This window comes from Sylvia atricapilla, chromosome 2, assembly GCF_009819655.1.
Source record: "Sylvia atricapilla isolate bSylAtr1 chromosome 2, bSylAtr1.pri, whole genome shotgun sequence".
NCBI lineage: Eukaryota > Metazoa > Chordata > Aves > Passeriformes > Sylviidae > Sylvia > Sylvia atricapilla.
Genome location: NC_089141.1, coordinates 44883088 through 44898362, shown reverse-complemented (window position 1 = coordinate 44898362; position 15275 = coordinate 44883088). Strand labels below are relative to the sequence as shown.

Sequence of the window (15275 nt, the reverse complement as noted above, 5' to 3'; positions counted from 1 at the left end):
AAGCTGACTTAGAGTGTACTCAATCCCCTCATAGAGATCATTGATAGAGATGTTAAATAGAACAGGTTTAATAATAAAGTAAGCCTGCAGTATCTTTTGCAAACCATTGAAAATGTCTCTGGACGTATTCATGGTTTTTTCTCCTCCTGGATGGTGATGACAGGAGGCAGGGAAGCCTGCACTGTTAATCTGTAAACAGTCATAGTTGAAGGGGAAACTCACTTCGATGTTCCCAATATAACATCACCGGTGTCATGCCAGTTAGGAGGGGCTGGGTAAGGAAAACACAGCTTTGAAACTTTTCATTTAGATTTGGTGTCTTTTGCGTCAACTATCAGCAAGTAGGTAAATGTGAAACTATTTTTAAAGCTACTTTTTTCTTCTGAAGTAATTTGGCACGGGTTCTGAAGCTTAGTTGTTGAATGAAGGAACTTCCCAGCAACTGCCTTTGATTACTTCTAAATGTAGGTTACAGCTGTTCTTTTGGGAAAGGCACATAGCTCAGCATGTGAGAAACTGACACCTTTTTCTCTCCTTTTCAGAGTATCTCCTCTACAGAAGTCTGAAATAGTAGACATGGTCAAGAAACACGTCAATGCCATAACACTTGCCATTGGGGATGGTGCCAATGACGTAGGAATGATCCAGACAGCTCACGTTGGAGTGGGGATCAGTGGCAATGAGGGCATGCAGGCAACCAATTGTTCGGATTATGCCATTGCACAGGTCAGATGCAAGAATGAACAACTGCCATATCATCTTGAGAGAAATGTGCTGTGCAGCCGTGTACTGCTCGACTGGCTTCTCCTAACCTTCAAGCTAGGAGCATGTCTGATTGTTTCCTGTTCCAAGCAGCTGTCTAAAATGTATTTTGGATATATTTTGGGTATTTGTTATTATTTTGTGTTCTTCAAAGCAAAGCTCCTCCTCTCTTCAAAGTTTTAGTTTCCTCCTGACAACTGTACAATATCTTGGTTCTTCAGTAATCAGGGGGAAGCAATTTCTGTGATGCTTCTGTGTTTATATGCCTTTAAGTAACTCATCTGTCTTGGTGCAAACTCTTCTCTTATTGTGAATAGTTACTATCACCAGGTGTGTGAGAATTTGGCTGTTTGGCAGCTCTTAATTTGAGGTGTCTCCTCTATCTTTATTTCCCCCTGCCCCCTGTGTTGCATCCAAGAATTGATCACAGTTCTAGGGAGCTGGCCAGCATTTTCATTTTACGTATGTTGTTACATATTTTGAGCGTTATTTGCGTGGGAGTTCCTAAACTAGTACATGAAATTCAGAACTGATTACTTCGGCTAAAAAGAGGAGTTAAAAGCCTTTTTTGTTTGTTTGCTTTGCTGAAGAAACCACAATTTAGAATCAAGTCTTTGAAAGAAAAATCAGAAAGAAAAAAGATGCTCAGTTGCTGAATATCCTCTGAGTACTTTTTACACCTGAGATGCTCTGTGTGTTTGAGACTGATGCAGGACAAAACCAGATTGAGCTGACAGGAAGCAGAGACACTTCCTTGTCTCTTCAGTGACCAGAGTTTCAGCTGATGTCCCCTTCTGGCAGGGTATAGTCAGATCTGTTCTACCAAGTGATGTAAAATGCTACCATCTTTTGATAGCTTCCAGAAGCAGGTGAGGTTCTGAAAGGCAGGGATAATGCTGCTGTGTGCACAGATAACTGTTTATTGTGTTAACCCTACTGAGAAGCAAAGTGGTAGTCTTGTATTGCTGATGTGTTCTGACCTCTGATGAAGAACACTTGGTTTCAGGTTTGAATAACTGAGACCTTTCACAAAATCTATCTTGAGAGTTTTAGGCAGTTTTACCAAGCTTTTCTCTCATAAACAGTAGCATATTCCAAATATATACCAATATAGGAACTGCCATAGTCATTGTCTCTGGTATCTTGTAATGGGTTTTACATTTTTAATTTCAGTGGATTATATATAGCTTCTGCTGTGTAACTTAATGGAATGCTCTTTACTTGGACTTCCTCAGATAATTTATTACTTCTGCTTTAAGCATAAACAGCAAGAGTTTTGTCCGTAGAAGGCCATACATATGCAATTTCTTTTGTGTTGCAGAAGCATTAAATCTGGAGAAGTAATTCCATGTTCACGTTTTGCTTTTGCATTAACAAAACTCCCTGTATTTCAGTTTAGTGCTAGGACATGGAAGTTGCTCTTGGTTCAAGTTCCAGTCACCAATTTACTGAAAATAATGATGAATCTTTTTAGTTCAATATGAAATAAAAGCTGGTGACACCAGCACAGAATTGAAGCATTCAAAAATTAGTGAAACACCATGGAATTGTATTTTTTGTGATTATGTAGAAGAACTTTGTAGTGATTAAATTAGAAAACATATAAAAAAATCCCTCTAGTAGAGGAGAGTAATACTGTGTTGTAGTATGTGCTTAAAAAAAGAGTAAATTAGTGTTCAAAAGAAAAACTTGATCTCCGTGGGGTGTATTTCTTTCAGCAAAGACATATAACTCCCACTAAAACATTACTGTATGTGCATGCCTTGAAGGCAGGGTATGTTCTTATTGAGTAATTTAAGACGGCCACTGTAATGTAGCATCTCATGTTCAAATGCTATTTCAAATGCAGTGCTGCCAGAAGTAGGCACTTAGAGAAGAGAGAGTCTCTATATAGGCTCATTTGGGATTCCAGGGAGAATCAAAGCATAAACCAAACAAAAATAAAAAGCCAACTTGTGTCTGACTCCACTTGAAATAGCTTCCACAGGTGCAAGGAGCATCTGTTTGAATCATCCTTTTCCCTTGAAATGATATTGCACCAGTGACCTCTATTTGGAGAATTCCCAAGTCAAATGACCTAACTAGTTAGAGAGACAGTGGTAAACTTTTTTTTTTCTCAGTAAATAGCTTTATCATCTTAATTCAGAGAACATCTGGTGTCTAGGGACTGTTTCCTTTTCTTAATTAAGGAATCTTCCTTCTTCAACTAATGTTCTTGTTTCAGTTGTTTTCTTTGGAAAAATTGGCTTGTTTTGTGGATGCCTTTTCAATGTCTTAAAACCCCCCCAATATGCCATCACCTCATCATTTAATCAAGATAGTTTCTAGAAGATAATCTCTGTATAAAAGGAGTTATGCTAGGGTGGGTGCAGATACAACTGTAAAAACTTACACAGACTGTTTCACAGGTAGGCTGGCCAGGTGGTCATAATGTTCCCTGCTGATTCAAAATGCTGTAAATACAGGAGCATCCAAACAAGGACAGTGTCTTGGTAAAGCCTCTGTCTGTACTGCTCTATGCCACTAGCTGTGCATTTGCATAATATCAGCATCAAAGCAAATTTAATTCTTTGCCATGTCTTAATGGGACTCTTCACTGGTGGAGGAGGCTCAGTGTGTTCTTTAGGCTGAGTAGCTTCCTCTCATTTTCATGAGAGCACAGACAAGAGCAATTAATGGTAAGATGTTTTGTTTCCTTGAGCTTTCAAGAAGGCCACCTCCAAGATGGTCACATGTTAGGTTTAGCAGAGTGATGTTCTCAGGTTGTGTCTCAGTGTTCTCCAGAAGAGTTTTGGGATGACTTGTACAGACATTGTGGCAAGTTTCCCATCACCTTAGTGTTTTGTTTGGGATTTTGATGAGGAAAGTTGTAGCTCTCCTGCATATTAACTTGAGGCATTAGGAGTCTAACAGGTCAGCTACTCCCTTGGGAGTGTCCCAGTTATAGCTCTAGCTCAATTTAAGCAGAGAACAGTGCAGCCTGGTTCACTTTCGTTTTCTCTCCTTCTCTGCTGGCGTATGCTAACAAATCTGAGTTGCTGATGCATGGGAGAGAGGCTGTCCTTACAGGATTTGTGGTTCACTGATTTCATTGCTGGAAAGCATGGGAGCAGAGCTGCCTCATGACAGTCCTAACTCATTACTATAGTTTTCAATTTCAAACAAGTTTTGGTTAAAATAAATGATCTAGAATCTAAATGTAGGAAGTCAGGATTTTCCTGTCAAGTCACTTTGTAGAAAAGGAAGCAAAGCAAATAATTACCTGAGTGTCCAAGATCCCTTCAGGTACACACATGCTAAACAGTAAAACAGTCATCACTTTGAGCTGGGGGTAACTGGGCAAAAGAGGAATGCTGCAGGTCATAAAAAGGTTCACTAACAAAGCCAAGACTAGAAAATTATGCATTTCCCAGTCTGGATTACAACACTGGCTCCATAATCAAAAGTTCTGAATTTGAGCTCCATCTGGGGTTCAAACTAGCATTAAAAGGTACACAGTTATACAAGATTCTTTTACTTGCCCTTTTTGGCAAATGCTGCTTTATACAATATTTCATGTAACACACAATCACATGCATTTTGTGGACAGAAAATGTTAATGCATGTATCTATTCTCTATAAATCCATCTTTTGTTGTCTTCTTGTGCATTTTATTTCAGCTCAAGACAGTTTTGATTATTAGGCTGTTCATTTTACACAGGGAAAGGAGATGCTGAACCTTGTAAGCCCTAAAACATTGATTCTGCCATCAGGGTGATAATAACAATTGAAGACTTTTCACCATTTAAACCTTCAGAAGTTTTGTTACAAAAAACTCTTAAGTATTTAAAGAGTTGTTTTTTTCCACATATCTTCTGTAAAGTTGTTTAAATATTGCACTTGAACAGCTTTCAGAGCTGATTTGAGGATTTTTTTTTCCTTGAGGTCAGGTGTTTACTTTCAACCAACTTCCTTCATATATGTAAATACTACTTTTCTGTCTTTCAGTTTTCCTACTTGGAGAAGCTATTGTTGGTCCATGGTGCTTGGAGTTACAATCGAGTTACCAAATGCATACTGTACTGCTTCTACAAAAATGTGGTTTTGTATATAATTGAGGTAAGAGTAACTAAATGGATGGGTCTTACTGGTGCTTATTCCTTGAATCATCTCTTGTAACTAGAAAATCTCGCCCAAATGGATTGAGCAAGAAGGACTGCCATTTTTTTTCTATGCTTAACAATTTAAATTTCAGTTTCCTTTCTCAGGTCAGTTCACTTGAATCTTTTAATGTCTTTAAAGGAAGACCAAAGATTTTCAGATTTTCAAAGCAATGAATATGAGATGTCAAAGACAGAGTTAATTCCTTCTGTGTAAACACTCTTAATGAAAGTATCATTGTGATCATGTAAACATTTCAATTAGTGCCTATATTTATAAAAACTTGTATTTGGGGGCTAAATTTAAATTAAAAGTTCACTTAATAGCATTTAATAGGCAAATAATAAACTATGAAAAACCACAACTGTTGCTTCCAACTTACAGTGATCATAGATTATCTGGAGCTGAAATTAGTTTGTTGTTTCTTTGGAAAGAGATAATATAATTTTGTAAATGACATTCATTTACAAAATGAATCAGGTTATTTGATTAAATTATTAAATCAAGTAACTTGATTAAAACATAACTGTATTTTAATTAGCTTGCTGGAAGATGTCAAGTACTGAAACTGGTTTTTCCAGAGGGCTGAATACTGTTACTACCATTCAATTCAGCATGCTTGAGATGAGTGTAGTTCTCATGCTTCAGAATAGTCTTGAATTTAGCATGTATCAGGAAGGGATTTTTATAATGTGCTGTTGTCTAGTTAGAAATACTCAAGGAAGTCAGTGCTTTGATCAGTTGAGTATCAAGTGATCACTTGGTACAGCAATTTCCACAATGTTGATCAGTTTTATTAATGTACGTGCATGCACATTAGAGTCCTATTTCTTGGTGTACAGTTGAGCATTCATGAATGAGGTTAACAGAAAATTGCAACATTTATAATTAGGCAGGTAGCTATATCAGTTGGAGGAGATAGTGGGTGAGTAATATTCTGCTATTCAGTAAGTCATATAATGATAAGAATGATCAGTATTCCTGTCTCATCAGGGTTTTATCATCTTCTGTGTATGATGTGAGAGAACGCGTATTGTCCACTAACTTGTTCCACTTTTTCTGTGCTATTTCTGAATTATCTGTTATCTGTTAAAATTTCAACACTCATTATTCTACTTTATTATTCTACTACATTATTATGTACATCATGTTTTTAGTAAAGGTTTTTACATACTGTTGGAGATGATAATAGTATTTGTTGTTGTGCAAAGAAAATATAAATAGCTTTAAAGAGAACTCTTCCAGTTCAGTATTTCTTACTGAGCATGGCTGCTGTTGTTGGGGTTTTGCCTGAACTTTTCAAAAAATGTTTAATAGCTTCATAATTTCCTGCTAGGATTCTTTTCTCTATTTAAAAATTAGTTTTGGAAGTCCTGCTTCTAGCTTATTATAGTACAGTGTGTCTCTGTTTCTTTTACTATAGTCTGACAAGTAAATTAAATTCTGCATCAAATGTTGTGTGGCGAAACTGTGCCTTCCCCATATAAGCAGTTGTGCAAGGGGTTGAATACAAGCGAAGTTCTCTGGGACCTCCATCCTGAGGTACATCAATTATTTTACCCTATGGTGGAGTTTTTTTAGCCAGCTATCTCTATACGATATGTAAAATCCAAGTCTGCTCTGAGAATATGAGGTCAGAGGTTCTCTCCACTGTCTTAGGCTGTGTTCAGTTCTTTCTGCATACTGTCTTTCTGCATACTGCATCCTGAGCCACACGAGCTTTTATGTCTCCTCATGTCCATGACTGAGGACGAGTCAGTTCCATCCAACTCCTGAGCACTGAAAAATGTCTTACAAGATGCAGCCCTGCATCTCAGTTACCTCTCTGTGCTTATGTTGCATAGTAGTTGGGAGCAATTTTAAGGCTTTAAGGGAGATGAAGTGACAGAAATAATCTTGTCATCCTGCAGCAGTAGGAAGAGCTCAATTTGGTTTTCCCTGGTGAGTTTCCTTTACTAGCAGAGTTAAGGAACTTCCCCTCCAAAACTGTGTAAAACTAGCCAAATTGCCTGGAAACCCAAGAGACACCAGGTTTTGTATCCTAGGGGTACAGGATAGAGAGAAGAGATCTTTAATTCCCTCCTTAGCTTTACACAAAGAAAGAGATGTTATTTTATGTATGTGCTGTGAGGCGTGGCAGCGCTGATCAGTTTGTGATATGGAATGATGCTCATGAAAGCAATGTTCCACGAGGGAATAAATGCTCCAGCTTGAGACAATGCTAGTTAAACACACCATATACACTTCTGCACTGTTGCAGAAGTGTATATGGTGTGTTCCTGGTTGTTTCCCAGTGCTCTGGACAAGTTTAATATTTACCCATATTTTCTGCTTGCATATGTGGGGAATAGGGAATATCCTTTTAGCATTGTAATGAAACAGGGATTTGAACTTGAGCTACTTTTTGAGTATGTTCAGAAGGATTGTACTAAGTAAATATTTATAGTTGAATGAAAAAGCACATCATGAATATGACTGCCAGTAATCTTTGTTACTGTATCTGTTTTATTTCAGTGGAGTTTTAACACCTGAGGAATATATATAATAAGTCTTATATAAATGGTTTTTGCAGCAGAGAGGCACTGAGGCGATCATAACTTTTATTCCCTGATACTTTGCAAATGCCAGAGAGAAGGAAGAGGTGGTGGTCCAGCTTGGCTGCAGAACATCTGGACAGAACTTGCAGAGGCATGCAAGTTAAGGCATTAAGATTTAACTTAGTTAAAACAATGGTAAATGCTTGAGCATATTGCTCTCTTTTCCCAGCATCCCAATGTTGGTATACTAAAACCACTCACATTAGAAATTCATCTTGATACCAGTTACGTGCACTTATATCTGGTGGATCCAAAGTGTTGCATCTCTGAAACATTAAATTTACCAGCTTTTTTTTCTAGGTTCTGGGTTAAAATATAGAATTTGGGGGTTTGTGACAAGTATACTCAGGTAATTGTTGTGGGCTTTATTTCTAGGAGGTGCTGTGGGGTTAAGGCTGGTGCTTACCTTTCTGCAGTAGCTGATTCTTTGTGGAGAGATGAGGGCCCAAGAACTGTTTTCAAGTGCTTTTATGACTAAAATGTGTGCCCATATTCAGACAGTTCCATGTAGTTAGAGAGGTGGTATAGCAGACAGCAGGCCTTGGAGTTTAGTGATTGCAGGGGCAATAGAGATAAGAGTGTATTTTCCCTCTCTCAAAAAGGCTCTCCTAGTATTTTTCAAGAGGTGAATTTTAAGTCATCAAAGTAATAAAGTTTAGTGGAATCTGAAAAGATTTTGTCTTAGCTTAATAGCTGGAAACACTATGTTCTCCTTTCTCTAACCCAGTCTTTCCTTTACCATTTCTTCATCGCTGTCCTCTTGCCATTCTCTTGATTTCTCCCCTTGATTTTTGAAAATACAGAGCTAAGTAAAGTATAAATAAAAAGCACAAAGAGAAGCAGATCCTGGAAATTTAAGTACTTCTGGTGTGATTCTTAGCCTGATTTCTGAGCACTTGTATATCACTGTTGCCAAGGTGCTTCAAGGTACAAAGCTGAGGTTCCCTTACTTAGGGATTCACCAATCAAAAAGGGTGCAGAATCTAGCCTTTCCATCCACAGAGCTTCTGTTAGATTAATTGCTGCTTCTCCCCCACTCTTGACTATCCATGCTGGGTCTGTCCCAAGAGTGGCAGGGGAATCTATGTGGGAAGCTACCAAGATGGCTGCAGGGATGAAATGCAAATATAAAGCCCTCTCTTTGGTGTCCATTCCTGTATTCCCCATGTCTGCAAGCACTAGCAGTGTGCACTAAATCAGTTTCTGAGGAAAGCCAACCATCCAGCGTCATCCTGAGGCAGGGGATCAGTGACAGGGTTTTGGCTTTTAAAGATTTGACAGACAAGTGCCTGGGCATACTCACAAAATACCATTTCGTTCAATTACTTATGTAGCTGGCTCCAAACTGAGTAGTGCAACAAAAGATCTGTTTCACATCTGTTGAGCAGATATGTTTAACTGGAGATGATATAAAGTTGTCTTGTTGACATCAGAGCTTTGAAATATAGCTGATTTCAAATGTAAAAGACTACAGGAATGTTGCTTTCATGCCATGCTTGGAGAAGTAGAAACACAGCTAGATCAAAGGTGGTATCAGAAATATCAGGTAAGAGTTCAAGACCTTTGGGAATGGTTCTGTGGAAACAGTAGCATGGAAGATAGCTTTCAGGCCAACTCAGTGTGCAGGAAAAATGTGCTCAGTACTTCACTGGAGCATGGTGGTTTTTCGAAAAATACTTAATATGAAGCACTTTGTGTTATATATTGCTGAATGAGCCAGGGGTGGGAATAGATGACCCGAAGTCTGGCAGCATAGGGCCATGACAGAGAATTGAATGCCAAGTGGGAAGGGGAGAGTATACCTTGGTTGCTGCATAATTTTAATTTCTACTTTAAAAATCCAGAGATAAATTGTAAGTCTATATTAGAAAACTGTTTCTTTGTAGATGCTGAAAGGGAAGTCTAATATGTGAGCAGTATTAAACAAGATAAATGTACTAAAGAACAAAACATTAAGATCATAATTTTTCTTCTAGAGCTGAATTTCCAAGTTTCATAAGTTCTGTGTACACAATACCTAGATAAACCTGCTTTTAAATAAGAGGTGATTTTGTGAGTCAGCAAGGTCTGGCAGTGAGAGCTGTTAAGTGCTCCATGCACTCTTAATGGTCACCACTTCAGAGGAGCTGATAGCACAGGCTACAAAAGCACACATGAAATGTTGCTGCATGAGACCTTGCATTTCTTTTTCCTGTTTTCTTGCTTTCCCATCAAAGTAGGTATTTTAAAAAATATGGAAAGCAGGCATGGGAATTTCAACTCTCTTTTCCAAATGGTAGGCAGAAATGAGTGTATCTGTAATGGTACTAAAAAATAACAGCTCTAATGCTTCTGTGTGCTTATCCCTGATTTATATTGGCCTGACTTTTACCTACATCTCTGTGCTTTCTGTTTCCAATTGACTTTGCTACTCTTAGGTTACAGCTAGGCAATAGAAAACCTTAAGCACAGGGATTTTTGCAGTAAGTTGAGGACTCAAGTACTGTAACTATTGTCATATAAAGCAACTTTCTTAAAAAATAAGAGCAGTCTTTTCCCCCAGTGTTAAATTAAGGATAAGAACATCTGGTTGCAAAACTTGCTAACAAGGATAACAAGAATAAAGGCAGATAGCTGTCTTGTCTTCTTATTCAAATTATTCAGTTCCCTGTTCAAATACTTCAGATGCCAGTAGGCATTTAATAATCATTACTTCTGTGCATGTACTCAGTTGGTGTGGTAAGCTTAGCACAATACTCTTATGGTGGAGCAAAGGAGGAATGTGTGTGTGACTTTGATTTTATATCATTTGGGGAATCTAGATTTGGATTCTCACAAATGCACACGTCCTGAATAAGTAACTTACTCTCTGCAGACAGGTGCTTTCAGGTAGACAAAAGGCAGGATTCAGTGTCCTTAAGATTGGTGTCAGCTTTAAATTAGGTGCCTGAGAGAAACGTATGTAGTGACCATGGAGATAACCTTTGTTTGTGGAGCCTCTGGGCTCATGGAGAGCACTATGGGACTGGCAGGTATGTCACTGGTCCTGTGACATCACCTGTCTAAAGCAGCAGGACTGGGAGGTCTGTCTTAAGGTAACTGAAACCTATCCAGAAAGAGAATATTTTTTGTTCTGTTCTTATTTGTTTTTGAAACTTGTAAAAGAAAAGAATTCCAAACCTCTCAGTTCATTCACCCTCTCAGGGTGATGTGTTAACCAGTTCAAAAAGTGCAGAATACTTACGGAGGGTATAGTGCAGAACTAGGAAGACATGGAAAACAGAGGAATGCACACAGTGTGATGAACAAAGCTTGTGAAACTCAGCATTGTATTTTGATAATTTGTAGAAAAACAGGTCTTACAGAAGTGCTTGTTTTTCTCTTGCACTGTTCTTCAGCCTTGTATGCAGGTTTAACATGGAGAAGACCTAGGGCAGCACTGAACACTGTCCCCTTCCTGCTCACCAGAAAAGCTGATTGCAGGCTTCAATTCAAGAAAACATTCTTTAGTAGCAACAGTTACAGGAAACAGATTCTACTAGGAGCCTGCCAAAGTTCTTGGAATATTGTAAAATACAATTTTCCCACCTAATCCAAAATTGTCCAGATAGTGCTTTGCTTTTTGTTCCTAAAAATATATCTGAATTCATTACAGTACCTGGTTTATATGCTGCTACTGACAATTTATTCTCTATTTCAACCCCCCTCTTGTCTGAAGCAATTCAGCATTGTGTATAGGCTGATCTCATCAACTTTAATCCATGATTGACTTCTTGTTTTTTAGCTTCCTAATTGAGCATGTTAATCCCAAGAGTTTCCAAGGAATCAGTCATGAAGATATGTCCGTGCTAATTTTCCTTTCTTTTTGTTGTGCTGTGCACTGCACAGTGAATCACGAGAGATCAGTCCATCTTGCCAGAAAACCAAGTTGGCCCAGCTATGTAATGGCTGGGTTTGATTGTTTTCCAAGCATGATGGAAACTATCAGCATTTCTCTGAATTTATGAGTTCTGCCTTGATTACATCCTGCAACCAGCACAACCTGTAATTTTTTAATATTCCAGATATTGTAAATGATAAATCAGGTTCCTTTGCATGGCCTCAAAATCTCTAGATGAAACACCCATCAGGTTCATTACACACTGCAATAGATGAAGAAGAGATCTACTCTGATACTTTATTGGACACAGAGTATATTGAGTGTCTGGATCAATTTGTTGTGTACACTTACATAAGAGGAATATGAACCACACAGTGATTGGTTTTTTGCCCTTGGTAAAATATATGCTTAAGTTGGTGTGAAAAATCTTAGTCATAATTTGGTGGTCTTATATCAAAGCAATGATAATGTTCTCTTAATTTGAGGACATTCAATGTGAAACACTTAGTCATCCCCAGAACAATGTGTTTTTCAAAGCCAGAATCTTCTCATCAATAAATGTTTTTTCACTTTAATTATGTCACCAATAAAAATATAAGTTCATGTTTAGAAGAGAGATAGTCTAACGTGAAGAAGCTTTTACTAGGGAAGATAAGCCTATATAATGAAAGGAAAATCCAAGCCTAGTTTTTTTTCATTACAAAACCAACTTTGAAATTCAGGAGTTCATTTTTCATAATTTCAGCCCAACTTTCTTTCCAAAAGCTAAAAGTTTTTACATAAAATATAAGTCCTTATGGCCTTGAGAATGGACTTGAAAAATGTTGACTGCTCTGACTCGGTATTGGATAGGCCATCGTTTTAATAATTTGGTTTTTTTTAACTAAAAAATACTTGAATCTAGGCTAACTCAGTGCTCATGACATAACTCGTTGGTACAGACGAGGCCAAATTTCAAATTTGTGTTGGTGTTGAAAGTGTAAATAAACTTTATAATAGAATTACTTGTGCTTAGCCCTTGAATGCTGAGTTTAGCAATGCTGTTTTGCACTGAAGGGGGTGATTTTGAGAGAGTTTTTCTGAAATCCTACACTACAGATACATCAATGCACATATGCTAATACATATTCACAAATATATCCTTTGAGCCTGTACTCATTTTCTTTCTGGCCTATACCCCTATAAATGGACTTCCTTTAGGAGAGACATGCCTCATCTGCATGGGAATAACTGAGAGCAAATAAAGTCTTATGCATATTGCAGATGTGGAGCAGGGTTTTCTGTCTCTTTTGCTTTTTGCTAGATAAGCCATGGGGCTGTCATGCTGAAGATGTGTGGTTTCTCCATTTCTACCTGTATCTTAGTGCTCTAAATAGCAATCTTCAAAATGCATTTCTGCAGCAATTTACTTGCTTTTCATAGAACCATAGAATAAGTTGAGTTGGAAGGAACCCACAAGGACCATCACAAAGTCAAACTCCTGGCCCTGCACAGGAGCATCCCCAAGAGAGTCACACCATGTGCCTGGGAACATCGTCCAAACATTTCTTGAGCTCTGTCAGGCTTCATCCTGTGACCACTTTCCTGGGGAGCCTGTTCCAGTGCCCAGCCACCCTCTGGGTGAAGAACCTTTTCTTGATATCCAAACTACGCCTCCTCTGACACAACTTCAGGTCATTTCGTTGAGTCCTGTTGCTGGTCACCAGAGGGGTCGGTGTTTTTGAGAATGGTAATACACAATGCTTAGAAAGGAGGCTGAGGAGGACTTGCCCTGGTGCCAGTGACTACTGACAACTGGGAAGTGAGTCTAATTCTCCTGTTTAGCTTTGAGGCACTGGCATTAAAATGGCCATGTTAGTGTGTGTGTGTTCTGTTACTTAAATACAGCTTGGGAGACTTCTGTCTTCCAGGGGAGAGAAAAGCAGAATTACTTCTACTCAATTAGCTGTATCTGCTGCAGTGAAACTCAGATGTTATCCTCATATTTTAAAACACTGCTTAGGCTAGGTGTGAAAAGGAGGTTGCTGCAGTTCTTTTTTGCACAGTTCTTTGTAAAACACTTTTCAGAGTGACAAAGAGTTTGGAAATGCTGCAAACAAGGTATAATATTGATTCACAAGTCATGCTTTTGTGCAATTTCACGCTGTGGAATTCAGCTTGGACCCCACTTTTGGGAATGCGTGGTGGCTTGCCTGTGAGCAGTCTCACTGAAGTGAGTGAATAGTAATGGCATTTTCTACTTTCTGGGCAGTTGTTTGGAAATAAAATGAGTTTATTTGTTCCAAGCCACATGCTAGGATATTGTTGTGTGAGCACAAGAAGTGCTGGTCAGTGTGGGCTGCATTTCCCTTGCCTCAACTGAAGTCTGCCTAGCTGCCAGCTGCTTGCCAGCAGTAAGGTCAGGCTACAGCTTGGTAGTTTTTGAGTGTAAGAGACTTGATCATAACACTAAAACATTCTGTTTAGTGCTCAGTTTTATCATCTTGAAGCATTTTACTCATGCTTTGCCTCTTCATTCTTGGCAAGATAAGCAAAAAAGCTAATTTTACCTGAGCTCTAACAGCAGTCGCATTTGCAACTTTTCCTTTCTAATTGTTGATAAGGCTTTTTTCTGGCATCTTTGGAGGCACTTCTGGAGTATGTTTCTAAAGATCAGATTTTCTAGGGAGTCCTTTTAGTACAGATGCATGTAATCAATGAATTAATAACTCCTGCTGTCTTAATACCACTTCATAGACAACTCCAAAATCCTTCTGAATGCTAGCTTAGGAATGTGGGGTCACCAAATTTTTGGAATATAGAATTTCTTTCCAGTATATGTATCATGAACTGAGCTGGTCCTGATTATTTTGAGGTTTCTTGGGTTTATGTGTTCATGACCCAAAGACACTAGGGCAGAGAACAAAATTAACTGAATACAGCTTCCATTTTTAAATGCTGCTGGAAAATAATTTTGCCATTTTACTTGGATGAGCACTAATGATAAAAATACCTCTATCCAGTTTCACTAATTAACCACTAGAGATTGTTTTATCTTGGGATGCATAAAAGGCATCTGTAACCTAGTTTAAATGCATGTGAAGGATTTAAAATAAAATATATCTTAGTTTGTCAAAGAAAAAAATCTAGAGTATAGCTTTGGAGTGTTTGTTTGCCCAAGTTCATGGTCTTGAACCAATTTTTTTACTGTAGCAGGGTCAGAGGTAAAAACTATACTATGTCTTGCATGATCAGTATGCAGGGTAAATCTGGAGCAGCATAGATGGTGCTTTCAAATGTGCTTTTACAGACTCTTCTACTGTAAAACCAGTTCAGTGGTTTGACCCAAGGTATATCTGCTCTGTCAGGAGATAGAGCTCTGTGGCTGGGGACATTAAGAAAAGGTGTTGTCACTCAGTGCCCTTGGGACTCTCCCTTCTGATGTGGGAATCCTGTGTCACTTAACTGAATAGGTCTGCCAGCTCTTAAATGTGACATAATTGTTTTGCTTTCTTTCTTCTTGCTGGATTTCTTTCCTTAATTGCTTTTGCATGAATGCATTTGGAAAGGGAAGAGATAGAATATATTAGCCGTAGCTGTATCTAGCTTGTGCAGGGATTCAGAAAAAGTATGTAGTATGAACTGCACAAATACTATCTATGACTATCTATGTTAGAAAAGACATCCAATACTGTGTTTTCTCATCCAACCCCAAATAATGCTATCTTTGTTAATAAATGACAATGCAGATTGATTTTATTAATGGTAACTGACTAAAATACATAGCTTAATAGCAGCATAAGTGTAAACTCACAGTAGTCAGTAACACCTGAACCTCCCAGCATTATTTGTGATGATGGTTCCTGTCAAGTTCAATATGAGTGGAAAAGTGAGTCTCCCTTTTCGTTTTGCGGACAGTGTCCTCACCTTTCTCCCTT

General features: G+C 38.3%; 1 protein-coding gene across 4 annotated transcripts in view; it reads left to right on the top strand.

Annotated features, from left to right (window-relative positions):
• ATP8A2 (ATPase phospholipid transporting 8A2) overlaps positions 1 to 15275 on the top strand; it is a 302495-nt gene that overhangs the window by 152412 nt on the left and 134808 nt on the right. For all 4 annotated transcript variants that reach the window (XM_066313085.1, XM_066313088.1, XM_066313087.1 and 1 more), the window contains 2 exons: positions 543 to 726; positions 4750 to 4860. In XM_066313085.1, the coding sequence (XP_066169182.1) occupies positions 543 to 726; positions 4750 to 4860 (295 nt within the window). The remainder of the gene's footprint in view (positions 1 to 542; positions 727 to 4749; positions 4861 to 15275) is intronic.